The sequence below is a fragment of the Cuculus canorus genome, chromosome 28 (genome assembly GCF_017976375.1).
Source record: "Cuculus canorus isolate bCucCan1 chromosome 28, bCucCan1.pri, whole genome shotgun sequence".
NCBI classification, from domain to species: Eukaryota; Metazoa; Chordata; class Aves; order Cuculiformes; family Cuculidae; genus Cuculus; species Cuculus canorus.
The window spans coordinates 2,777,278-2,804,821 of NC_071428.1; the positions used below are offsets into that span (position 1 = coordinate 2,777,278).

The 27,544-nt window shown below is 50.4% G+C and overlaps 1 protein-coding gene across 1 annotated transcript; it reads right to left on the bottom strand.

Annotated features, from left to right (window-relative positions):
* Positions 1-336: 336 nt before the first annotated feature.
* Positions 337-27,544, bottom strand: COPA (COPI coat complex subunit alpha). The gene is made up of 33 exons (XM_054050594.1): positions 27,434-27,544; positions 27,181-27,294; positions 26,178-26,251; positions 25,313-25,393; positions 24,943-25,019; positions 24,162-24,271; positions 18,507-18,616; positions 17,843-17,942; positions 17,227-17,362; positions 16,716-16,798; positions 15,663-15,813; positions 15,181-15,247; positions 14,998-15,073; positions 11,990-12,072; positions 10,934-11,073; positions 9,941-10,026; positions 9,399-9,537; positions 8,528-8,690; positions 8,274-8,420; positions 7,367-7,556; positions 7,140-7,235; positions 6,717-6,805; positions 6,371-6,494; positions 5,618-5,707; positions 5,418-5,527; positions 5,145-5,222; positions 4,675-4,743; positions 4,315-4,451; positions 3,388-3,574; positions 3,197-3,307; positions 2,146-2,307; positions 1,851-2,045; positions 337-840 (listed from the first exon to the last, which is right to left on the bottom strand). Exons 1-33 carry the CDS (start codon positions 27,471-27,473, stop codon positions 781-783), a joined length of 3,675 nt encoding a protein of 1,224 aa, XP_053906569.1. The 5' UTR covers positions 27,474-27,544; the 3' UTR covers positions 337-780.

Consider the following 27,544-nt stretch of genomic DNA (forward strand, 5'->3'; position numbering starts at 1 on the left):
GATAAATTAATTCAGGTTTACAGCCTCCAACTTCAAACTCTCTGAGTCTGTTAGCTCAAGAGTGTAGAAAGAGGGCAGAGGGGGAAGGTGAAAACAGGAAATTAATCTCTCTCTTCTACTTCACTAAAACCAACTGAGCTGCAAAACAGGAAGATCAAGATGGTCGGTTTTACTTTATTCACGAGAGAAGCAGATTAACGTTGAGAAATGTTGCTAGGACAACCAAACAAAAAGTCAACACCAGAGCTTGAACGCTGAGCCGCTCTCCTCTCGCTTCCGAGGGGAGCGAGGGTGAGCTGTTTGCTGGCCCTGGCTCCAGGCAGTGCAGCACTCCCGAGAGCACCAGGCTCGGCTCTTCGTGCTGTTCAGGCTGCAGAGGGGGCTTTGAGCTCTTCTTTCAGGAGCCCAACACTAAAGGATGGAAGAGGCAGCTGCTGCCTCTCAAGCAGCTTCTAGGGAGCGCACTGTGTAGTAGCCACGGCTCTGCAAGAGCTGCCCTTTCCCCTCTGGAAAAGACCTGCCTTGAGACAACAGAACACAGAAACTTCACCTCAGCTGGAGCTGACAAGAGAAGCACAAGTTGCAACTACCTGGAAGCAGCCAAAAATCTTACTACAGCATTTCTGGGAGGGGAAGAGCAGGGAGGACACAGCCCTGGCAGGGCTGTGGTGAAAAGACTACACTAAAAGCTGGAATGGTGGGAGGTGAATGGATTCCACGCTGTGCTGGGAAATGAGACCACGTCTCTCTGATCTCACACCTCCGCGGGACAGGCACGGCCTAGCGGAACTGGAGTGGGCTGATCCGCAGCCCGATGACGTCTTTGCCGATCTCTGTCACCTGAGGAATAAAAAGGAGATGATTAATGCTTAAAAGCAACTCAATGGCCCAACCCCACGTGCAGCACTGGGAGCCTCAAGAACGCAGGCTGTCAATCATCACAACGGTTCCTGAAGGCAGCACCGAAACTACGCAGCATCCTACAACTCCCAAACCATTCCTCCTCACGTGCCAAGTCATCCGACGTTCAATTTGACCCAAAACCTACGCCAAGTCAGGGGCAAGCAAGGGAGAAGCTGCTGGAGGGGACTGGGGGATGATGTGATGGAGAGCTGCCCTGCAGAGAAGGACTTGGGGTGTGGTCTAGAAGAAGCTCAACACGAGCCAGCAACGAATACCGGCCGCCCAGAAGGCCAACTGTGTCCTTGGCTGCACTGAGAGAAGCGCGGCCAGCAGGGAGGGAGGGAATTCTGACCATGGTGAGACCCCATCTGGAGAATTACATCCAGTTCTGGAAATCTCAGTGTAAGGAGATGGAACTGTTGGAACAGGTCCACAGGAGGCTCCAAGGACAATGCGAGGGCTGGAGCACCTCCCGTATGAGGACAGGCTGAGAGAGTTGGGGTTGTTCAGCCTGGAGAAGAGAAGGCTCCGAGGAGACTTTAGAGCAGATTCCAGTGCCTAAAGGAGCTCCAAGAAAGCTGGAGAGGAGCTGTTCATAAAGGCTGTGGGGATGGGACGAGGGGGAATGGGTATAAACTGGAGAGGGGCAGAGTTAGAGTGGACATAAGGAAGAATTTCTTCACCATGAGGGTTGTGAGGCCCTGGCCCAGGTTGCCCAGGGAAGCTGTGGCTGCCCCATCCCTGGAGGTGTTCAAGGCCAGGTTGGATGGGGTTTGGAGCCCCTGAGCCAGTGGGAGGTGTCCCTGCCCATGGCAGGGGGGTGGAACTGGATGATCTTTAAGGTCCCTTCCAACGCAAACAACCCAAACTATTGTATGATGCAATGATTTTCAGTGAAAACGTGATGGGTTTGGGGTGGGTCTAAAGAGAGATTGAGGCTCCCTTACCGTGGTGACGCGGCAGATCTGCCCATGGAACTCGGGGCAGTAGCAGGCCCCGCTGAGGGGACACTTCTCCACGGGTTTGCCACGATAGATGGGTCGGTAAGAGGCAGCACAGATGTCGAAGGGGTTGTGCATGTCATAGTTGAGCTGGTAGGTGTCGGTAGGATTCTTCTCACATGCTGACAAGATCTTGCGAGTCTGCAAAGAGCAACCATGTTGAGCAGAGGGGCAGGCAGGAATCAGCCCAAAGAGGGTCCACCACAGCAGGCATTGCTGCCCGTGCACCTTCCAGACATACCTGCTGGGCGACCTCAGGCTTCGGACCCAGCTCCAGCAGCCGACGGGCAAAAGTAGCAGCAGTCTTGAAGTTTTTGAGTTTGAAAAAGAGGTTGAGAGCCGTCCGCAGCACCAAGATCATGTGGACAGGCTGCAGGTTGGAGTGGGTGAAATAGGCAGCCATCTGCGTTAGGGAGAAAGCAGGAAAGCAGGGATACAATCATTATCAATCACCTGAGTAACTGCATGCACTGAAAACGCTGCAAGAAACCCCCTCCACATAACTACTGCCACATCTGTTTTAAAGGAAGAAATGACAGAACTGTCCCAGTTTGAGCTAAAATAGAACCAGTTTTCTCCCTTCAGCTCAGCTTTGTCTAAGTAACTTGATTTTCTGACAGCTAACTGCATGGTTTTCAGGCAGTGTTTGTCTCCAGAAGCGATCACACGGGGCACTGGAATGCAGCAAGGCCGTGGCTTATACTTATTCCTATGGAAAGCAAAACCATCCCCAAGCTGGTGGAGCTGCAAGTCAAAGACGAAGAAGGGTGACACCTGCAGGGAGGGGCGGACAGGACAGGTGATCCCAAACTGACCAATTCCACCCCATATACATCATGAAACTGAGATATCATGAGGGTCTCACTCTCTTCTATGATGTTCAAAGGCCACTGAGGATCTCATCTGTCTGTTTGCCCCATCCACACATTTCTAAATCGAGTTCCTGAGCCCAGCCCGGACCTTTACCCTCGTGTCTGCTCTGCAGCGACTGTGGTGATGCAGTCATCGAGCGGTGGGGGTACAATTTCATATATTTGTATATATTTCATTATTATCACTGCTTTTATTAAAGCTATTTTAGTTTAGTTTCCAACCCACAAGTCTTTTTTCCTCTCATTTCCATTTCCCCTTTCCCTGGGGATGGCGGAAAGGAGGGAACCAGGAGCCCAACTTTTAGCTGTTGAAATTAGCTGAGCCAGAGCTAAACCATGACACAGAACTCAAGACTCCCGATGCCTTTTAGAACCCAAAGGCTACTTCTCCTTCCCAGTGAAGGAATTCAGTTTCCATACCTCGCAGATTCGCTTCTGCTGCTCCAGGGTCTCTTTGGGAAGCTTCTTCCGCTCGATCTCCATCGAGAGTCCTACAATGTACTCCCGGCAAATGGCTATCAGCTGCTGGGCCTTTGAGAGGGAGACGAGAGTCAGGCATTCCGCCTCCTGCCCCACGGGACAGATAAGGGACAGAAGACTTTGCTTCTCACCTCAGCGATCTCCTGCTTGTTGTCCACCACCAGCAAGGGCACGCTGAGCAAGATGGAGCGGAACTTCTCCACGGCTTCCTCAAACTTGCCAGCTGTAGTGAGCTGGTAGCACAGCTGCAGGCGCTGGATCAGGTCATTGAGTTTCAGTCCAACAGCAGGAAGGGCGTTCTTCAAGCCAGCTTCTTTCCTGGGAACACCAAAAATGGGGTTGGAGGTACAAACGGGACCACTGCAGAAGCCAGCAAGAACATACATTGTCAGCTTGGCTGCAGCTTGGCAGAAACAGTGTGGTTAGCAGGACAAGAGGTAAGATCGTCCCCCTGGACTCGGCACTGATGAGGCCATATCCTTGAATCCTGGGTTCAGTTTTGAACCCCTCACTCCAAGAAAGACCTTGAGGGGTTGGAGCACATCAAGAATAGCAACAGAGCTGCAGAAAGGTCTGGAGCCCAGGGGCTGGCGGAGCAGCTGAGGGCCCTGGGGCTGTTTAGTCTGGAGAAGAGGAGGCTGAGGGGAGACCTCATCGCTCTCCACAACTCCCTGAAAGGAGGGTGGAGCCAGGCCGGGGTCAGGCTCTGCTCACAAGTAACAAGCGATGGGATGAGAGGAAACCGCCTCAAGTTGCTCAGGGCAGGTTTGGATTAGATATGAAATGTTCTGCTGTGAGGGTGGGGAGGCCCTGGCCCAGGTTGCCCAGAGCAGTGGTGGCTGCCCCATCCCTGGAGGGGTTCCAGGCCAGGTTGGATGGGGTTTGGAGCCCCTGAGCCAGTGGGAGGTGTCCCTGCCCATGGCAGGGGTGGGACTGGATGGGCTTTGAGGTCCCTTCCGACCCAAACCATTCTATGAGTTCTGGCTACAACTGCTGAGTCCGGAAGGTTGACAGCACAGAGGAAAGAGCACAGAAAAGGACCTAATCCAATCGCTTACCAGTTGCGATGTGGGTATCCGTACATGGTAGGGAGACACGGCAGGGCCTGGTAGGTTGTACGGCCACGGGCATAGGTCTGCAGGAACAGCTGCTTGTAGGGTCCAAAATTTGTTACTCCTACCTGGTCATGGAGGAGCTGAAAGAAACACATGGATCTGCTGAGACAAACTGCCCCAGGCTGTACCCAGGCTGCACAGACATCACCCAGTCTCACAGCAACTCTTATTTTATACCCAGAGAAAACAAGGCACAAAATTATTCACAAAAGGACACAAAACAAAGCTTCAGACTAGATCAGAAACAACAATACACAGGGAGAAGAGGCAATCTTTTCCCTAGAAGCTTCAGCGGAAACTTACTCTCATTGCTGTCTCAAAGGAGCCAGCCAGGATGTGGTCAACGGGAAGCTGAGAATTGTTACACCACACCTACAAGAAGGAAAACAGAGACAAGAGGAAGTGAGCGTATGCAGACATTTGTCTTGTGCATTCTCATCATCTCTAATTCCCCTTAACGAAGCTCCTGTGTTGTGCTCACAGATCATGGAATCATAGAATGGTTTGGGTTGGAAGGGACCTTAAAGCCCATCCAGTTCCACCCCCTGCCATGGGCAGGGACACCTCCCACTGGATCAGCGGCTCAAAGTCTCATCCAACCTGGCCTGGAACCCCTCCAGGGATGGGGCACCACCACTGCTCTGGGCACTCTGGGCCAGGGCCTCATCACCTTCACAGAAAACATCTCTTCCTAAGATCCCATCTAAACTGAACCCCAAAAATACACACTTAAATAGAAAGTTTCTGAGAAAGTCAAAGACTTATGCAATTACCTGAGCTGGGCTGGTGCCCTTGGTGGGTGGCACAAAGAATCCATCCTCTGCTCCGCCTGTCGGACCAGCAGGAACATCCTGGGACAACACACAGAGTAGTGATTAGGGTGGAAGTTTCCAGCACTCAGATGAAATCAGAGTTGGCCATAGCTTTGGTGCCCAAGTCTCAGAAGAAGCACAGAACACGTTTCCCCCCTCACCACCACAAGCTGTCACTGCTTTCCCAAGTAGCTACAAAGGGGCTACTTCAGAAGCCTCTCAGAAGCCTCCTACCAGTTCAGGGGGAAGATCTAAATCTTCTTCAACTTCCCATCCACCTCCTTCTTCCTGTCCTTTCCCCAGACCTTCCTCTCCAAAGCCTTCTCCAGCATCCACAAAGCCATCTGCATGAAAGAGGCAGGGCAGAAAGGGTCAGAGCTCTCACACAGACACAGATTTACACTTCAGCAAGAAAAACTCTTGGATTCACCCACCTTCATCCAGCTGCAGCTCTGCATCTTCTCCCCAGCCTTCAGTTCCAACAGTGTCGATATCAATATCAGCAGCCAAGGCACCTCCTTTGCCTACAAAAAGGGAAGGGTCCCGCCCTTAGTCATCTCACAGAATGGTCTGGGTTGGAAGGCACCTCAAAGCCCAGCCAGTTCCACCGCCTCCCATGGGCTGGATCAGGTTGCTCCAAGCCCCATCCAACCTGGCCTTGAACATCTCCAAGGATTGGGCAGCCACCACTGCTCTGGGCGACCAGTCCAGGGCCTCCCCACCCTCACAGCAGAACATTTCTCCCTAAGATCTCATCTCAATCTCCCCTCTGAAAAATGTCCCCCATCCTCTCCCTGCACCCCCTGATCCAGAGCCCCTGCCCAGCTTTCCTGGAGCCCCTTTCAGCACTGGAAGCTGCTCTAAGCCTTCTCCAGGCTGAACAATCCCAACTGTCGCAGCCTGTTCTCACACAGGAGGTTCTCCAGCCCTTGAATGATCCCCATGGCCTCCTCTGGACTCGCTCCAACAGCTCCATGTCCTCCCTGTGCTGAGGACTCCAGAACTGGACGCAGGGCTCCAGGTAGGGTCCCCCCCCCAGAGCAGAGGGGCAGAATCCCCTCTCTTGCCTTATAAGTCCCACGCAACAAATCTGAGCTTAAACGCAACAGGGCAGGAGCCATGGAGACAAATATCTCCGCATTCTGCATATTCCAGCTTAATGCAACTTTCCTAATAGAAAGCGATACCTTTGCTAGCGATTGTTCCTTCAAAGAAGCCCTTGGAGACAGTCAGCAATGGCCAGTTGGTATCCAGAGGCATGACAGGAGCAGGAGGCTGCAGCAGCTTCGCATTGTGATTGATTTCTGGAATCTGAGCAGAGAGGAGGAGAAAACAGTTAAGGCCACATAAGTCTTGGACCTATCCACCTCCAACCAGCAGAGTCGCGAGCCTGATAAGCGGTTACTGAAGCAAAGATAGCTCCTGCCTCCCAGAACAGAGCCGCCCAGTCAGTCACACCACCACCAGATCCTGCTGTCATGTCCTTCCCAAACTCTAGAGCTCTTGTAACAAAGCATCAGTCAGTTTGCTAACCGTTTCCTTTTCAGGATCAAAAGTCTCCTTCAGGCTTTCAGCTTCCTCATCCAGACCATGAGTTGCAGCGGTGAGATAGGCCAAGGACTCTGAAATGAGATACAGTTAATTGCCAAGAGAAACAAGATGTCTCGTACCGGCACACGTGGCCTCCCTGTCACAAAGGAATGACTGCAGTGTACCAAGGGGTAGAAGAATTACACCTTCCGGGGTGGCACTGGATTCAGGATTGACCATTTGAACACTGTTTTACAGCTCATTCGGTCTTCTGGATGACATTTTTGCTCCTTTCTGCTCATCCCATTCAGTTTCTCAGGTAAGAGATCACAGTGATGCGCCTCCAGAAATTACTGTCCACTCCAACAACCCCTCCAGCATCTCTCCCCAGCCCACAGAGATAAACCTTAGTCTGATAGCACTCACTTTGCCCACAGTTCCTCAGGATCCTCACTCTCTCCGCCACATCTCCTAGATACAAGGCATTCTGGTAGTGGCCACTCATATCTTTACGGATCTCAGCTAAACCAAAAGAGAAACAAGTCACAATAGCTTTGCTGTTCTTGGCCTCCACTGTGAGGCCACTCATTCCCCCGGGAACGCCATTCAGATTCTCTCATCTCATTCTTCTTTGCCACCACCCAGGCACTCACCTATCTTCATCATCTTCCGAAGTTTCTCCAGATTGCCAGTGATGAGATAGAGGAAGGAGAGCCTATCGAAGTTCTTCGTGCGCTGGTAGCACATCTCCACAATCTGGTGATTCCCTTGCAATAACGCCACTTCACCCAGTTTCTCCCAGCAATTCTTGTCATCCAGAGCTTTGGCTGCTTCCAGCGCAATCTAAAGAGAATTGCCATGGTTATAAAAGCTTCGAAAAGAGCAGTTTTTGCTGCAGGCTTCTGTTGATCACGGCCACAATGGAAAGCACAGGATTACAAGGACCACTGCACTGAATCATTCCACCAGCTGTGGGCCAGCACCCTGGCAAGAGCTGAGGATGACAGCAGCCCGTCCCTCTCAACTGCCGCTTGGGTCAGAAGGGACCTCAAAGCCCATCCAGCCCCACCCCTGCCATGGGCAGGGACACCTCCCACCGGCTCAGGGGCTCCAAGCCCCATCCAACCTGGCCTGGAACCCCTCCAGGGATGGGGCAGCCACCACTGCTCTGGGCAACCTGGGCCACAGCCTCCCCACCCTCACAAGAAAACATTTCTCCCTAAAATCTCATCTCAATGACTTGCAGCTCAAAACTATTCCTGCTCATCCTGCACTCCCTGATCCAGAGCCCCTCTCCAGGTTTCCTGGAGCCCCTTTCAGCACTGGAAGCTCCTCTATGGTCTCCCCGGAGCCTTCCCTTCTCCAGGCTGAATAATCCAAACTCTCCCAGCCTGTCCTTGTGTGGGAGATGCTCCATCCCTTGGATGACCTTGAGGCCTCCTCTGGACTCGCTCTAATACTCGTCCTTCCAAATACTCTTCCATTTTGCAGCAAGAAGTAAGGTTTGCAAGCAATGCCCCGAAGGAAACGTCTTTCTCACAGCACCACCCACCACCTCACCTCAATGTTGCCGCACTCCAAGGCCAGGCTGAAACGCGTCTTCTCATCCTTGACAAAGTGCAGGGCCACCTCTGGGTAGCCCTTCTTCTGCAGGTAGGCAATGATGGACTGTCCCACGAGCTTAGCGTTCCTCACCATGTGCAGCACCTGCAAAGAAAAAGCCCGGACATCAGAGCTGGCACCACAAATTGGAGGGACTCTTTACTCTCAGGGATAGGTCAAGGAAGAGCGTGGGGTTTATCGTGCCTCCTCACCTCATCGTACTTTCTGTTGATCAATGCCAGCTTGAATTTGAACTCAGTGGGATCAATTGTGAGGACCCTGGGGCGGCACTCTCTGTCCAGGCAGTACACGTTATTCCCCTTCACGCGGGTAACGTAGATAGGGAGGTCCAAGGTGCGGATGATCCCGTGATCCCTACACCAACACAGAGCACACGTGTGATGCATGAGCCAACACATCTGTATGACCGCGGCCTCCAAGGGGAAGTTATTCCAGCCCACGTTATAAAACCGGGCTCCAAGATGCGCAGCCACCCAGCCCGGCACTAAAATACCAGCAACCAAACATGAGATGGGGACTCTGCCCCTCTACTCTGCCCTCGTGAGACCCCACCTGGAGTCCTGTGTCTAGTTCTGGAATCCTTAATGTAAGAAGGATATGAAACTTTTGGAACGAGGCTAGAGGAGGCCATGAAGATGATGTGAGAGCTGGAGCTCCTCTGCTGTGAGGACAGGCTGGGAGAGTTGGGGTTGTTCAGCCTAGAGAAGGTTCCAGGGAGACCTTAGAGCAGCTTTCAGTGCTGAAAGGGGCTCCAGGAAAGCTGGAGAGGGGCTTTTCACAAGGGCCTGTAGTGACAATATGAGAGGGAGTGCATTTAAATTGGAAGGGGGAAGATTCAGATTAGAAACTCTTCAGGACAAGGGTGGGGAGGCACTGGCACAGGCTGGCCTGAGTAGTTGCGGCTGCCCCATCCCTGGAGGTGTTCGAGGCCAGGTTGGATGGAGCGTGGACCCAGTGGAAGGTGTCCGGGCCCATGGTGGGTTGGCCTTCGAGGTCCTTTGATGTCCACATCATTCCATGATGCTCTGATTCAAGGGCTCACCACGTAAGTCCCAGACTCACCCTGTGGTGACAGCGTATTTGATGTGATTGCTGGTGGTATAGATGAAAACACCGCTTTCGTCCCAGGCACCGCTCTTGACACGAATGTTCTCATGGATATTACACAGCGACTCCAGTTTTCTGTTGCAGATCATGATGGCTGGAGAGGAAAGCCAAAGGAAGTAAGGCTAGGGAACCCTCTACTGTTAAACATCTGCCTCTGAATTAGGGTTTCTCTCTTCCATAGTCCTAGCAACGGCAACTATATTCGGTGTCAGACACTATGGAGATGATGGCATCCACAACTAAATTGTCACCATCTGCCTTTGTTTTATCAAATAGAAACAGATTAGCTGGATCATTCCGAGGAGTACAAGCAGTTTTACAAGGTTACAGAAAGGCTCTGCTGAAGAGACAACGTGGCAGGATCCACACGATGAATGTCTTCAGCTGTACCTTCATGGCCAGCCAAGAACTGGCTGGTTTCTCCTGCAGGGACCAAGCGAGGAAGGAGCTGGTGTGCACTAGATGCAGGTGAAACACCGCACTCTGCCACCGCTTACCGTGTTTAGCCAGCAGAGCTACGTGGGACATGTCAGCCGACCAGATGACATATTTCACCTTGGAGATCTTCACAGAGGCCAGAGTTCTGGGGAAGAATAGCACTGACATCAGAGAGTTGAGCAACACTGATAACAAAGCTGATAACTACCAGTGCCCAACACCCTGAACCCAACTTGCAGATGTTCTGAAGCCCCTTTTTGCAACTCTGGAGCTATAAAATCATGAGGTGGAATTCAGTGTCTCTGCAGTCCAGCAAAACAAACCTCTCTCCATATATATATATATATATATATGTACTAGAATATATTTGAGCAACAATTGACTTCAAAATGTATATTTCTGACAAGGTTTTAGGGATGGATTGAACAGAACAAGGGAAATGAGGTTATTTCTAAGCAGCATTTGTTCTGTTCCATTTATTCGCAGCTTTCCCAGCAACAGGATAAAGACAAAGGCATAAAAATAAGGAAACAAAACTCATTCTGGGACTTAAGTGATCAACATATACCATATGTTGATAACATATATCCTGTGTTGATAACCCAAAACCTTCTCAAGCCTACAAAGACGGCCAAAAGCACCAACTCCTTGTCTGTTTCTTTGTGGCTAGTAACACATAACCCAGCACAAAGAGGTTTTGGGCAGATATTAAGCTTAAGAGAGAAGATATCTGGCAAGCTTAGCTTGATTGAGTTTGAGATTTTGGGTTCTCTCCACTTTTATTGCCCCTGATTCTGCAGTCACAGGATTCACTGGGGTATGGCTCACATCACCCTGTGATCAATGGCACGATGCCCGCAGCATAAATTGCACCTTGGCTCTGTTTACTCTCTGCTCTCCATAACAGTTGTTAGCTGTGGTTTGGATCGCTCTGACGCAGCTCGCAGCTGATGCTGAAGTCTGGAGTGCATTAATAGCCATTATCCATCCCCAGAGGGCACACGCCAGCAGGATTACGATATTAAAACTGCTCCCGGCAGGCGGGATCTTACCGCTTCTGCTGCACGTCAAAGAGGGTGATGGAGTCTGCATCTCTCAGTAACAGGTTCCCCGTGCCAGCATAGAAAATCTCATCACAGTTCGGCACCTGCACCTTCTTGGTGATCTCATTCTTCAGGTTTTTGATTAGGATCTGACATATGACGAGAGGAAATGTAAGAGCACAGGGCAGTCAGAGAGATTCTACAAAGGAATTCAGGGTAACCTTAGGGACAAGAGACCAAACTCCGAGCTGCAGCCTTTCTTGAAGCAGGGAAAAACATTTATCCTGCAAGAAAACCCAACCACAAGTTTTCCAGAGCGCAAATACGTTGGTTGTAGCCTCACTGGTGTCACTACGAGCTCACTGATGAGAGTTTATGAGCCCTCTCTACAATAAGGATACGAATAAGGTAGATATCAGGGAAAAGAGAGAGAAAACACAGTGCAGAAAAAGGAATTGAGGATGTTAAGAGAGGAGAACGGCAAGCGGAGAAGCAGAAGGGCAGACTTAAGAGGATAGGTATGAAATAAGCTTGAATTTACTAAGCCAGAAACCACCTTGAATAACAAAGAAAAGAAAAAAAAGAAAGATAAATACAACACCCTGCACAGGGTGAAGAGCAAGGCTGTTCTTCCCCTTCCCATCACAAATTCAGACAGGGAGAGCTTCACACAAGCGTCCTTCCCCCTTCTTTCTCCTGCTGCACTCCACAAGTGAAAAGAAGGTGCTTTATCACAAACCCCATATTTTCACACTAAAAAAAGTGACCTGTGTGTGTTCACAGTCCTGTTCAGGTCAGCTTTTACTCCTGAACTCCCCTTCTGTTCCAGGCTCCCAGCAACTGAGCTAAGATTTACGGTCAAAGGAGTTAAATGGGTTGAAATGTTATTACTTTTTCACTGTGTTCTATTTCTTCGTGCAGGCCTGCAGCCCGCGCTCTACTGACAACCAATCTACATGGATCTCCAATAATTCTGTTAACCCAATCTCCCGTTTCCCATCTGCACGCTTCCAGATGACAACGTGCCCTGTTAAAAAGATGCCCCTATTAAGCCTGTCCCCTTACCGAATGCATCCGATCCAGGACTGCGAAGCGGTTCCGAGCTACCCACACAGCTGTCAGCCCGGAGGAACGCTTCCCTTCAGGGGCTGCAAAGAGCAAAATGCAAGCAGTGAATAAAACCTCTGGCAGGCTTTTACAGCAACGCATTAGTCAGACTTGTTTGATCCCATCTTGGCTGTTGGAGCTGCTTCCTACTAATTCATGTTTAACCCGAGGCGAGTACAGGGCTCGTTTCCTCCCTTGATGTCCTTTTCTGAGCACGGCGTGGCCAGCGCCAGCCCTTTCCCTCCAGCCAACGCACAAAACGAGCGGTTGGCTTTACCGCCAACGCCACTGCTTGGCGCTGGAACGGGCCATCCTGGGCGACAGCGCCGTCTGTCAAGCTAACGAGCTGAGCCTTGCCGGCCAAACGAACCGAGCAGCGAGGGTCCCGGCTTAGATGGACGCTTTCCCCCTTTCTCTCTCTCTCCCCCTCTGCAAACCGGTATAACGAGCTGGAGAAGAAAGGCTGCGCTCTCCCCAGCATGCAGCTGCTCTCCTGGTTTGAAAACGCTAATACAAACACAGAGGTCCGCGTGGCAGACAGCACGGAAAGACCAGGACTGCAGGATGTGGAGAAGGCTTTTTGCAGAAGGGAAAAGAGCGAAGCGGAAGAGCTGCTGCGGTTTGGGGGAAATAACGTCTTCTTTAGTCCCCAGAGCCTCTTCTCCCCACTGAACACCAGCTTTTAGAGACTCACACACCAGACCAAGAGCGTGGTACCATTGGTGGCAGCGCTGCATCCTAACAAATAATGATTTCAACCTGACCGCCTCACTCCTCAGCCCTCGTTTACCACCCAACACAACACAGACCTGTGTGAACTCAATTCCCAGCTCCAGTTTGGGTTTTCTGATGACAACTTCATCTATTTTTATTAATCCTCACAACTCAGCACCTTTCTGGCTTGAAGTCTTTAACGCTGATTGTAGATCAGGCAGAAAATGATTGGAATACATTACCCAGAAGACTGTAACGTGATAAGGAAGCTCAGCTTCCCTTCCTGCTTAAGTAAATTGTAGTGATAGGACAAGAGGCAATGGGTATAAACTGGAGAGGGGCAGATTCAGGCTAGACAAAAGGAGGAATTTCTTCACCATGGGGGTTGTGAGGCCCTGGAACAGGTTGCCCAGGGAAGCTGTAGCTGCCCCATTCTTGGAGGGGTTCCAGGCCAGGTTGGATGGGCCTTGGGCAGCCTGAGCCAGTGGGAGGTGTCCCTGCCCATGGCAGAGGGTTGGAACTGGATGATCTTTAAGGTCCCTTCCAACCCAAACTATTCTATGATGATTTTATATCCTTCAGCCTATTTAGAATCATAGAATCTTAGAATGATTTGGGTTGGAAGGGACCTCAAAGCCCATCCAGTTCCACCCCTGCCATGGGCAGGGACACCTCCCACTGGATCAGGGGCTCCAAGCCCCATCCAACCTGGCCTGGAACCCCTCCAGGGACGGGGCAGCCACCACTGCTCTGGGCAACCTGGGCCAGGGCCTCCCCACCCTGATAGGGAAACTTTTCTTCACATCTCAATCTGCCCTCTTTCAGCTCAAAACTGTTCCCCCTCATCTATCGTTGCACTCCCTGACCAAAAGCCCCTCCTGAAGATGACAACTCCAAGGCACACGTTATCTACCTACATCACAGTCCCGGGGTACAGGTTGCACATACAGCAGTTTGTTGGGGAAGATACTTCTGGACCAGTAGAATTTTATGTTCTTCTTGAAAAAGCATTAAAAACACATGGTTGTGTGAGCCCTGGATATTTCGTCCCGTAGAAGAATAATCCCTTTCATCATTTAAAGCATTACAAGCCGAGGGTCCCCAGTCAAGTCTGCTTTGAACACCTCAATCAAAGTGAATACTTGAAATCTATTCCAGCAACGCTTAATCTACTTATAAAGTTACTCAAAAATCTCCCCTTTCTCTTTGTCCTTACAAATACTCCTCAATTCCAGCCTTTCTCATCCATCACTCCCACTCATTTCAAATCCTTTACTGCCATGATGGCAGAGGCAGGGGGAACCAGCTGGAGTTTCAGATCCCAAATGGAATTCATAGTTAGGAGAAAGAACTCCTTTTTCGTTTCCCTAAATCATTTTTTGACTTGTAAATTGCCCCAAACTGATATGGAATTTGCCGAGAGGAAGAACAGCTACTGGCACCACAGCGCTGTCACTTTTACAGCCACTTTTCAGAGTATAAAACCTCTTAGAACAAAACATTTCTGCTTAAAATCCATCTCTTTTGACAAGCCAGGAAGGCTGCCTGCTGCGCAGAATGGGAAAACAGAAAGTTCTTAATAACAAAATTATAAAATATATATTTGTAGCAGTAAAAGTTTGAGATGAACATGAATTTTTCAAGTCAATGTAGTGTGATATAGTGAGCAGGAAGCCTGCCAAACGCTGTGTGCTGCGGGGGCATTGGGAAACACAGAGAAAAAGAGTCCAACGCGAGAGGCTGAGAGAAACGAAGCTTTTTTTTTATATATAACATACATATGAGGACAGGCTGAGAGGGTTGGGGTTCAGCCTGGAGAAGAGAAGGCTCCAAGGAGACCTCAGAGCAGCTTCCAGTGCCTGAAGGGGCTCCAAGAAAGCTGGAGAGGGGCTGTTCATAAAGGCTTGTGGGGATGGGACGAGGGGGAACGGGGATAAACTGGAGAGGGGCAGATTTAGGCTTGATATAAGGAAGAATTTCTTCACCATGAGAGTGGGAGACCGTGGAACAGGTTGCCCAGGGCAGCTGTGGCTGCCCCATCCCTGTTGAAGGCCATGTTGGATCGGCCTTGGGCAGCCTGATCCAGTGGGATGTCCCAGCCCACAGCGGGGGTTGGAACTAGATGATCTTTAAGGTCCCTTGCAACTCAAACTATCCTACAATTCTATGATACATAGTTGGAGAGCGGAGGAGGGGACAGCTACACAGTAATAACCCCTCCGAAGTATTAATGTGAAATAAGAAATGCCTACCATCTGGATTCTGGGAGTCTGCGTCCTTGGGAATGGCGTAGAGGTCATAAGTGCTGTTCTCCAAGTTGCTGGCTCTCTGCGGAGATGCGGGGAAAACCCATTTTGAGATCGGATTTCACCGAAGCGACACCCACAGCCTCGTGGTTGAGTTCTGTAACGCCCTCGGCAGCAAGGCTGACTTACTGTGCAGAGGAGGACGGCGTTCTCAGCCGGGTTGTACGACATGTTGAACACGGGGAACTTGGAACCGCTGAAGAATAAACGTGAAGAAAAGAGAAAGTTAGAGGGGATCATGATTGTTTCTCCTAAAATCACCCTCTGACAAATTCTCTTCATGTTCTGAAATACCAATTAGCAGAAAAGCTCAGTTCAGATGAATTTCCTGAGGTAAAACCATTTAGAAATACTGTGAGAACAGCAGTTTCATAAAGTAAAAGAGCTAGGATTTCAGTTTGAAACTTAGAATTTAGAAGTTATATCTACGCCCAGGTAGAAACTGACCTAAAAAAACTGCTTCTAGGCTTTTTAAGTTCATCTGACAGAAGAGCCAGTTGAAACTAAGGTATGGGAGCACAACAATATCACCTATCCATAAAGAAGAAACTAAAAAGGGATTCAGGATGCTGGCAACTCTTCTTGTACCATGAGGAGCACCCAACTCTTACCTTCGGAGCTGCATGACAGCGACGTCTTTGGAACTGTTGAAATCCAGCTGGCGGAGGAAGCGGTCCTTCACATAATAAAGCATGTTCCCGTGCACAGCGTATGCAGGTCTCTCGCGCTCCAGTTTGAACACAATCATCCCACCATCGTGGCCTGAGAAAAGGCAGAACAGAATTCAGATATATGAAGTAAATTCTGCTTTTTCTCATTATTAAGATGATGTTCCCATGCCCTTCAAACCAAGAATCACGGAATGGGCTGGGTTGGAAGGGACCTCAAGCCCATCCAGTCCCATCCCACTGCCATGGGCAGGGACACTTCACACTGGCTGAGGGGCTCCAAACCCCATCCAACCTGGCCTGGAACCCCTCCAGGGATGGGGCAGCCACCACTGCTCTGGGCCAGGGCCTCAGTACCCTCATAGCAAATCATTTCTTCCTAAGATCTCATCTCAGTGTCCCCTTTTTCAACTTCAAACTGTCCCCCCTCATCCTGTTTCTATATCTTCCTGAAAGGAGGTTGTAGAAGAATGGGTGCTGGTCTCTTCACCCAAGTAACAAGGGCTGGGATGAGATGAAACAGCCTCAAGTTGCACCACAGGAGGTTTAGATTGGGTATTAAACATATTCCTTCACTGACAGAGTGGTGAAGCCCTGGCTGACACTACCCAGGGCAGTGGGGGAGTCTCTGTCCCTGTAGGGGTTCAAAAGATGTGTAGATGTGGCACTTCGGGACATGATTTGGTCAGCTCAGTGAGGTTGGGCTGATGGTTGGACTCATCCAGAGCTTAGAGGTCTTTTCCAACCTTAACGATTGCAGGATTCTCAGCATTAGAGCATTTAGCTCGCTGATGCAGAGGTTATCTTGTTCTAACTCTGAGCTGCAGTTGATACAATAAGAACACACTCCACTAAATAAAGATCTCTTCCCTACAACATAGATGCTTTTGTTAAGTGTTCTGCTCAAGAAAAGCAGACCTTTTTATGTTTTACTACATGGAATACATCTTTTCTTCACAGAAACTCATCAGGCACTAAGTAGGAGGGTTTTTTTACCTGCGGCAAAGAGGTTGAGGTTGGGATGAGCAGCCAATACCCAAAAGCGATCATGATCACGCCGGAAGGTCTGGACACCCGTGCTAAATGCGCAATGGAAGGAATTGGGAATATCAGCAAAACAGAAATATTGGTGTGAACTTCAATTTCCAAATGGAAGATCCCAAGCTTTGCTAGAGACAGGCTGCATGGCATTGAGCATAAGAGTTCACAACACAGCATTCCAAGCCTTCTGTCAAATAATTCACTCATTTAAGGTATTTTCAGCAGCAATATCACTGAAAAGTCAGCCCTCTTCCACTGGCTTTCAGATAATTAAAAGCCTCACTCTCAACATGCATCTCAAAGGGACAGAAAATGTGAGAAACAGAACTTCTCGCTCACAAATTAGCAAACACTGGCACTGAAGTTTCAAGAACCGCTCGGGTTTGGTTTAAGAATAACTGTGGGTCTTTTCTAGGTTCAAAAGCTTTCATAATAAGACCAAGTCAGACGCTTGACAAGCACTCACCGTTTAGACATATCCCAAACACGGATGCTCTTGTCTTCCGAATTGCTGAGGATTAGCTCCTGCCGAGGGTGAAAGACAGCGCACGAGACGTTGTTGTAATGTCCCCGGCAAGTGTCAACCTCCCAGGCCTTCGATTCTAACCAGAAGTGGAAAAGAATAAGGAAAATAATGCTTAAAGAGGTTAAACTCTGCCACAGCAAAAGCACAGCAAGTGCTTTGTAACAAAGCGAACTGTATCAGCCACTGGTTACTACAGCGTTCTCTGAACTAATGCTAACGATCAGCCCTTCCCGATGGAAGGCTTCTGGCTTTCAAATCATCTCCCCAAGTTCTCATTCCATCAGACTATATTCAAACAAACTTCAGAGTCAAGTTGTTCTACTCCTAAAGCTTCTGCTTGGCAGCGTGTGCAAAGTGAATGAAGTTGGAAGTATTTTCTAGAGAAGTGAGCTCTCAAACAGCAAAAGCCAACGCTGCTTGGGATTATTTACTACTCTATCATACAGAGGTGTTTGCAAAGCGTAAATCACCTCCAGTTCCAGCTTACAGATGTTCAAACACCCATTTCAACTAGTAACCCCCTTTTCTATGTGACTCCCCTGGAGAATCCTCGTACCGTTCATCCGCCAGATCTTCACTTGCCGATCATCGGCTCCCGATACAATCAGCGGCATCGTTGGGTGGAAGGCGGCCCAGTTCACCCCACGATCATGACCCTACAGGCAACAAGAAAACAACGGCTTGAAGCAATTTGGTGACTGAATGGAATCAGCAAAAGAAGGACTAAGTCTGCAGCCAAGCTTGCCAAGACACAGCTTTCACTGGTTTTGTACACCACACTGCTCATGCCGAGAGCTTACAGAGAGTAAGATTATAGATGCCTCAATAATAAGCTTTGCAGATACCATTCTTCAATGGCAGAGCAAAGCTGCAGCCCAGCAGCGCTTCCCAGCTTTAACAAGCCGCTACAGAAGGCTGCCTCTCCCATAATCTCCTCGCCTGCTTCCAGGAACACAAGTTAATAACATCTGCTATTTAACTGGGCTTTTGGCTGTACAGAGCAAACCAAACATGTTTGGTGACAGCGTAAACATCTCCAGATTTCAGGTTTTAAGCTCTGAAAAAGCAATGCCCTGATCTACAAGAGCATTTAACTTTGCAGAGCTGAGTCGCCTGTCTCAACTCTTTTTAATTCTGCTATTTCTCTGGGCTTTTTAGAGGACCATTTGTGTCACAGCTTTTCATTAAACAAATCCAAACAGGCTGTACAGACATCATACCTCAAGAACGTGCTTCACAACCGCATCTGTTGTCCCAAACAAATCCACCCCCGTTATTCCCCTGACGTCCGACTCCACGGCTCCAGGTGACAGGTTCTTCTTCCTTAGGCCTTGTGGAACAAAGGAAGGAGAAGCAAGGGTGGAGGAAGCAAAAGTTACGTTATCAAGACAAGGTTTCTGATTTAACAACAAGCTGACCTCTTTCCTGTGCTGTCTACACACATCTTCAGGTGTAGAACTTGAAAGAGGGTGAGAAACATCTAGGACTCCCTTCCACCTCCTCCAAAAGCTCCAGCTCAGATTACGGAGAGCAAAAGGAAAGGCTGCAACGCAGCACGTGGTACTAAAGACCATCAGATCCCCAGGACGCAGAGAGCAGATCCTCAGCAAAGAGGAACTCGCATTTCCACTTCTCCGCCTTTCGTTGCTCTGCTCACATGAGCTTATGCCTTTCAGGGGACCTTCAGCCATGCCACCATGATGGCCTTTGGTGACAGACCTGGACAATCTGCCTGGGCACAACATATTTTCAGAAGGTAAAACTGTATGGAATAAAGCCTGTTCCTGATCCTGAGTTGGGGTTGTTCAGTCTGGAGAAGAGAAAAAGCCTGAGGAGACCTTATAATGACCTTCCAGTACCCGGACAGGGCCTACAAGAAAGCTGGTTAGGGACTTCTTCCAAGGGCATGGAGTGATAGGACAAGGGAGAATGGCTTTAAATTGGAAGAGGGATCATTTGGATTAGACATTAGGAAGAAGTTCTTCATGAGGGTGGCGAGGTCCTGGTCCAGACTGCCCAGAGAAGCTGTGGCTGCCCCATCCCTGGAGGGGTTCTAGGCCAGGTTGGATGGGGCTTGGAGCCCCTCAGCCAGTGGGAGGTGTCCCTGCCCATGGTGGGGGGTGGAACTGGATAGGTTTTGAGGTCCCTTCCAACCCAAACCATTCCATGATTCCAGGTCTTCCAGGTAAAGTAGACCCCTGTCTGCCATCCCGCACTGAAACCCAACGGAATACAGCAGCGAACGAGAATTCAAAAAAGCTTCTCCAACAGGCTGCAAGGAAAAGACTGAATATAAAACACCAAAACAAAACTAGAAATAAGCTTATCCATTTCAGAGTACGTGGCCTGAGGATGCTGTCAGGAACTGTATCAAGGATAAGAAAAACCTGTCTAGGATAAAAACGGAATTGCACCAGGATGCCAACAGCTAGGAGTTCAAGAAAAAAACATAATACTGAAGACAAAAATGATTATTTCTCTGTTGTAACTGTGATTCTCAAACTCCTCATGGATTAGCAGCTCATCTCAACCTCCTCTCTGTGAACTTAGGCTGACGGACTCAACGCATCACACAGCATCTCACAGCAAAGCACAAACGCTCAGCACAGTGAGGTGCAAACACGCATGGGCTGGGTAAACAGCAAAGGACTCCAATGGCTGAGTTGTTCCTTCTGCTAAGCAGACACAAAGTACCTCAAAAAGAGGAATAAAACCAGCCAGAATCCCAGGAAGCTGAGTAAAGAATCACAGGGCTTTTGGAAGAGACAATACTTCCACAACGGAAGGACAGGATATCATCCAGAGGGATCTGGACAGGCTGGAGAAGCGGGGCTGGGAGAGCCTCATGAGGATCAACAAGGCCAAGGGCAAGGTCCTACCCCTGGGTGGGAGCAATCCCCGATTTCAGTACAGGATGGGGGATGATGTGATGGAGAGCAGCCCTGAGGAGAAGGACTTGGGGTGCTGGTCGAGGAGAAACTTGACAGGAGCCGCAACATGCGCTCACAGCCCAGAAACCAACCGTGTCCTGGGCTGCATCCAGAGAAGCGCAGCCAGCAGGGAGGGAGGGGATTGTGCCCCTCTGCTCCTCTCTGGGGAGACCTCAGCTGGAGGATCAGGGCCAGTTCTGGAATCCTCAACAGAAGGAGATGGAGCTGTTGGAACGGGTCCAGAGGAGGCTCCAAGGATGCTGCGAGGGCTGGAGAACCTCCCGTACGAGGACAGGCTGAGAGAGTTGGGGTTGTTCAGCCTGGAGAAGAGAAGCCTCCAGGGAGACCTTATAGCGATCTCCCAGTGCCTGAAGGGGCTCCAAGAAAGCTGGAGAGGGGCTGTTCGTAAGGGCTTGTGGGGATGGGACAAGGGGGAACGGGGATTAACTGGAGAGGGGCAGATTTAGACTAGACATTAGGAAGAATTTCTTACCATGAGGGTTGTGAGGCCCTGGAACAGGTTGCCCAGAGCAGTGGTGGCTGCCCCATCCCTGGAGGGGTTCCAGGCCAGGTTGGATGGGCCTTGGGCAGCCTGAGCCAGTGGGGGTGTCCCTGCCCGTGGCAGAGGGGTTGGAACTGGATGATCTTTGAGGTCCCTTCCAACCCAAACTACTCTGTGATTCTACGAATCCTCGAGCCTTTGACAAGTGGGGAAACAGGACTGTGACACAAGTGGAAAATTTCTGGCATAACTGCACAAATCGAGAAGAAGGGCAGGACGCTCCCAGACCACATCTTGGCTGTTCAGGGCAGGGAGCGGGGACTTGAGGTGAAAGGCAGACGTTAGGCATTTTGAGAGGAGCTGTTAAAGCTGGCAAGGAGTCTCAGCTCAACATGCACACGAGCACTCAGGAGAAGAGGTATTAAAATCACTAGAGGAAAGAGGCAGCATGCTAACTGCAAATGGCAAGTTGGGAGTTAGGAAAGGAGGAAGAAGACAAGTGGTCCACTGCAAATTCTTTTGGTCTGTTCTTTTCTTCAGTGGAAACCAAGGAGGGCTCTCAGGTACGGATTCCTTCACTGCTGGGTTCAGGTTCCTCCCTGCCCCTGTAACTCATCCTCATTCAGCAGATAGAGAAGCACAGAGGGGGCTGAAGTCCACCAAGGGTTTCACAAGGGTCAATACGCATCCAGTGAGGCGAGGGAGAAGCAATCCAGGTCCACAGATGCTACCTGGGAACTCAGCTCAGTGCCTCCCAGCGCCAGGGCTCCTCAGCATTCCCAACCCAAAGCCTCGGGTGATCCTTGTTTAAATTGGTCACCCAGATGGAGCAGGCAGAGCCCTGACAGAATAAAGGAGCTTCCAGCCAAGCATCAGACACTGACATTTGCCAGCCACGAGTAAGGTTAAACAGGAGCTGGTGTGTGATGTCGGAGTACACACAGAAGCGCTCCGATCAGGATAAGATGACTAACGCCCTCCTCGGGGGTTAATGCTTATCAAAAGACAGAAAAACAGATTATTTTGTAGTTCCTGCAGGTTAATACCAGCGTCACAAGCGAGGGCTTCATTCCACAGCACAGGTAATAACACAAAACACACGCTCATGCATTTTAAGAGACAAACAAGCTTCTCCTGGCTGCATTCACACAGTCTCTCTCAGGAGATGAGCAGGAATCATATCCTTTCACCTCCAGCATGTTTGTTTTGCACTGAAGATCCTTTATCAGGTTCCAAACCAAGAACACCATCTGTACAGGAATTACAAACAATTCTGGTGCCCAGGCTGGGTCACGTTCCTCATCCCTCATGTGCTCTGCCGAGGCTGGCAGTTTGGGGAGGAGGAGTTTGGAACATGACCTTTACACTCATTTAACTGAAGGCATCAAGGAACCAGGGCTCATAATCCTAAAACCTGCTGAAAAATAATTCCCACTGAGATCAGCAGAAGCTACGAGTTCAGAGCAGTGCTTGGAAATGGAGTTAAAGCTCAACATCAAGCGATGCTCCCAGGATCAAGTGCACAACAAGCATCAGGCAAAATAACCTTTCCCAGGAGACGGTAGGAACCAGAACAGGATCCTGCTAAGGACATCAGTCATCTGGGAGAAAAACTGGGAGCGAAATTACATTTTGAACCAGTTTCTCGCGCCTCTGTAGGTTTTCCCCCCACACTGCTATGCTCGCAGCGTCGTGTCTGCCTGGGGCGACAGCTGAGTCAATAATTCAGCATCTCTCAAACCCCTCATCACAGATCAGCTGAGGAAAAAAAAAAAAGCCTTGTATCATCTCCAAAGCAATTTGGCAGCTGGAACTCTGCTGAGAGAGAGTGTTTGTGGGAGAAGGCAGCAGCAAAGCTTGCTGGCAGGAGAAAGGAGGACAGGTTTTAAATACCAGCGCTCTCCTGTCCCCAGCCCCTGCTGGTGACACAGCTGGCCACGTCTGAGCGCGCACTGCAAAGAGCTGGGCCCTGCCCAACCAAAACTGCAATGATGAGAGCACATAAAGACTGTCCTAGAAGAGCTTTGCTGTAGCACCACCAGCCCCTTATTGCCATTTAATATTTCCTTTACTTCTAGTTTTTCACTTCTAGCTTTTAACTTAGAGACCATATTAAACCTTGTGAAGTCATCCTGTGGTCTAAGGATAGCTAAGGGATAACTGGGGTAGAACCAGAGATCGGTTTGGGTGGGAAGGGACCTCAAAGCCACCCAATTCCACCCCCTGCCATAGGCAGGGACACCTCCCACTGGATCAGGGGCTCCAAGCCCCATCCAACCTGGCCTGGAACCCCTCCAGGGATGGGGCAGCTACCACAGCTCTGGGCAACCTGGGCCAGGGCCTCCCCACCCTCACAGCAAAACAAAAGACCTCATCTCAATCTTCCCTCTTGCAGCTTCAAACTGTCCCCCTTAGTCCTCTCCCTGCACTCCCTCATCCAGAGCCCCTCACCAGCTTTCCTGGAGCTCCTTTCCATACTGGAAGCTGCTCTAAGGTCTCCCTGGAGGCTTCTCTTCTCCAGGCTGAACAACCCCATCTCTCTCAGCTTGCCAGGTCTCAACAAGACACTTCAGAGCTCTGAAGGTGCAACTCTTGCTCTGATCTTTAGGCCACACTTCATTTTATGAAATGGACAAATAGCCTGAAAAAGCTAAAAGAACGTCTGACAAGATTATCTTCCTGTCACCACCCACAACTGGGCTACCAAAAAAATCCCCAAACCCTGTCCTTCCTACAGTCCAGGCAGAGGCCTTTTTCTCTTTCTGTCAGAACAACCAACTTCTGGCTCCCTCCAAGAGTTTTTCAAGGGGATAAAACACAATCCAAGAAGTTTCTAAAACCTTCCTATAAGCCTGCAAAGTTATCACTTGACATCTCCGTGTCCCTTCCAACAGCAATACTTGTCAGCTGTATCGCCATCAAACCAGACTGAGAAATGAGGTTGCAGAATCTCCTTCTTCAGAGGTTTTTCTGGCTGCACAAAGCTGCAGCTCAACTCCCCTGCAGTCACAGAAGACTGACTTCAAGCAAAAGGCTCAAGGAGATGACACCCAGAGGTACCTTCCAGCCAACTTCCTACAACTTACCCTTTCGATCGGATATAAGGAATAAGTTTTTTAAGCTGAGGGTGGTGAAACGCTGGCACAGGTTGCCCAGGCAGCTTGTGAAGGCCTCATCTCTGGAAGTGTTCAAGGCCAGGTTGGGTGGGGCTTGGAGCAATCTAATCCCTGCCCACAGCTGGGATGAGCTGTAAAGGTCCCTTCCAACCCAAACCATTCCACGATTTTATGACTTCAGGGAAATTGAAGGGACCGAGTTCTCATCCAAAGCCTGCTCGCCCTGCTCTCAGACCCAAACCACTCTTCCCTGTCTCCTTGCGCTCTCAGGAATTGCAGTTTTGAGAAGGCTTTGCCACTGGGTCCCCCTCGGTCTGGGCAGCTCACCAGAAATATCCCAAACGCGCACAGTCTGATCCAAGCTGGCTGACACTACCAGGTCCTCCGAGGGGTGAAACTGGGCACACATCACATAGTGGTTGTGTCCTGTCAGCACACTACAAGGAAAAGGACAGAAAACACCATTTAAACGTAAGATATATTCACACACATCCCAGTTTGCACCACTAGCAGTGAGCTCGGTCTCGGGAAGGACGATGAGGAACACAGGATTGCGAAGTGTTGCTCTTTAAGAGTCAGCTCAGCTGAGCACTGAGCAGATCAGCTCTTCCAAAGAGCATTCAGAGCTCAACTTTCTGACAGCTTTAACTTCACAGGCTTCTGCACGGCCACTCAGTCTTGGGAAGGATGATGTGAAAGACACGATTGCTAAGTGCTGCTCCTTAAGAGTTAGCAGGGCCGAGCACCGAGTGCATCAGCTCTTACAGAAAGCATTCAAGCTTGATTTTCTGACAGCAGAAACTTCACAGCCTTCCATAGCGAGGCGGTTGGACTGGATGACCTCAGAGGTCTCTCCCAACCTCTGTGGTTCTATACAGTACTTTAACCTCGAAGCATTTCCAACCAGACAATGCGTGAAGCTATAAATACAACTCCAGCAGCTTTGGAATAAGCGAGCATCAGATCAGGCTGAGGGAACCACTCATAACCCATCAATCCTCTCTGTCATTTCTAGTCCTTCAAGCCAGCACAGCTCCCACGGGAAAGTGGGGATGAAGCCAGCTCGCCCCTAAACCACGCTGCTCGTTAAAGCACGCATTGATGTTACCAAACACAAGTTCTGGACTGCCAGTTCCAAACCCGGATGGTCTGGTCATCAGAAGCACTCAAGATCCAGGGATATTCCTAAAAACACAAAGCATTCTGTGTATGCAGCAACACATACCCCAGATACTCTCTCCCCACATGGCATTTTCCAGCTGTCCCCAGGAACGACCCTTTTTAAATCTTATGTAAAATCTTGGAGGCAGAATTTGTACCTCTTACACCTCTCGTAAAGCCACCATGTCTGGAGGACCCTCCTAGAGAGTCCAGAACAACTCCCTCAGCAAAGATTCCCACCCAGAAAACAAGAGATTCCCTTTTGCAGACAAAGGGAGCAGGAATACGTCGCTGAGGTGAGTGCAAGAGGAACTTACATGGTGGAAGAAGGTGGTGCGAATGTAATCCAAGTGTCCAAGGAGAGTGAAGAGACAACGGCGCAGTTTGTAGTTCCAGACCTGAACAGTATAAAAGCAGAACCCTGAGGGTGTGTGGTGTTTGGGAGCATTCTCTCACCTCAGTTCCCCCCCCAAGCCTCTCTCTTCCATTCTAAAACACTTTTCTAATAGAAGGTACAACATGACTTCAACTCACTGCGCTGAAATCTCTCTTTGAATTAAAGAATGAGTTGGGTTGGAAGGGACCTCAAAGCCCATCCAGTCCCATCCCTGCCATGGGCAGGGACACCTCCCACTGGATCAGGGGCTCCAAATCCCATCCAACCTGGCCTGGAACCCCTCCAGGGATGGGGCAGCCACCACTGCTCTGGGCAGCCTGGGCCAGGGCCTCCCCACCCTCATAGAAGAGCATTTCTCCCTAAGATGTCATTTCAATCTCCCCTTTTTCAGCTGAGAACTATTCCCCCTTGTCTTATCCCTATCCTCTCTGGTCAAAAGCCCCTCCCCAGCTTTTCTGGAGCCCCTTTCAGCCCTGGAAGCTGCTCTAATGTCTCCCCAGAGCCTTCTCCAGGCTGAACAATCCCAACTGTCTCGGTTTGGCCTTGTACAGGAGGTGCTCCAGCGCTCAGATTATCTCCACAGCGTCCTCTGGACTCGCTCTAACAGACCCATGTCCTCCCTGTGCTGACGACTCCAGAACTGAATGCACTATAAACAGGACAATCGTGATTCCCAAACTCTGTTCCCCTCCCATACACACTCAACTTTTAACTAGTTTCTTTAAGCATTCCATTCCCTAGACAACACCTTTTAAAGAACAAGAGCTAAAGGAGTGAAGTTTTACCTTTATTTTGTAATCATCACCTCCAGAAACAAAGAGAGGCTGCTGTTTGTGGAAATCAATTCCTCGAACAGGTCCTATACATAGAAAAAGCGGGTTGGACACAGCCAGACACAACTGGAGCAGCCCCTTAAATGCTACACTTCACCTTTCTCCTCACTGCTGCTGTTATAGGTAAACCCAGAGCCTCACAGCAACAAGAAATATCATGCAACATCCTGAGATCCCATTCCCAAACTCGTTTCTTCCCATTATAACACATCCAGGCTCTAAATCTCTATTTACAGGTTCATTTTCACACCAGGAACAAAACCACCGCCCCCCACACTTTACGCACAGGCAAGCAATGAAAAAAGCCAATGAAGCGACTGCAAAGAGACACAGGCTGACACAGAGATTCTAAAGTCAAATATCCTCTTCTCACACTCCACTCTTTGTCCTACGTTAGGGCCCAGCAGCTCCCAGCATCCCTCCAGCAAAGCACCTTCCCAGCAGCTCCCGCTCTCCCCCTCCCCAGCAACCCCTTCCCAGCTCTCTCCTGCCCCAGCAACCCCCAGTACCCCTCCTGATGCCCCCCAGTACCCCTCCCCAGCAGCTCCCCAGCACACCTCCTGGTACCCCCCAGTACCCCTCCCCAGCACGCCTCCTGGCACCCCCCAGTACCCCTCCCAGCGCCCCCCAGTACCCCTCCCCAGCAGCTCCCCAGCACACCTCCTGGTACCCCCCAGTACCCCTCCCCAGCAGCTCCCCAGCACACCTCCTGGTACCCCCCAGTACCCCTCCCCAGCAGCTCCCCAGCACACCTCCTGGTACCCCCCAGTACCCGTCCCCAGTACCCCTCCTGGCGCCCCTCAGCACCCCTCCCCAGCAGCTCCCCAGCACACCTCCTGGCGCTCCCCAGTACTCCTCCCCAGCAGTTCCTCAGCACCCCTTTCCCAGCGCTCCGTTTTCCAGCGGCTCCCTCCCAGCACCCCCCGCCCCAGCACCCTCCCCCCGCCATCCTGACCGTCATGCTCATCGAACTTGTCGATGAGGGTGCACATCCTGTAGTCCCACAGCTGGATGACTCCATTGTGGAGGCTGGTGAGGATCCACGGCCGCTTGGGGTGAAAGCTGAGCCCTGTGGCACCGCAGACAGAGCTGAGCGCGAGGCCTCACGGCCCCGGCGGAGCCGCCCGGCCACTCAGGGGTAGGGAGCGGCTCCCAGCACGGTCCCTCCCAGTCCCCGGCACCGGTCCTGGTCCCAGCCCCATCGCTACCTTTCACCCGCGCCGACTTAGTCTCGAACTTCGTCAACATCGTCCTCCGCCACCGCCCCACACCTCCACGTCGGCGTCCCGGAAGTGCCCCCTCCTGCCCACTTCCGCTTA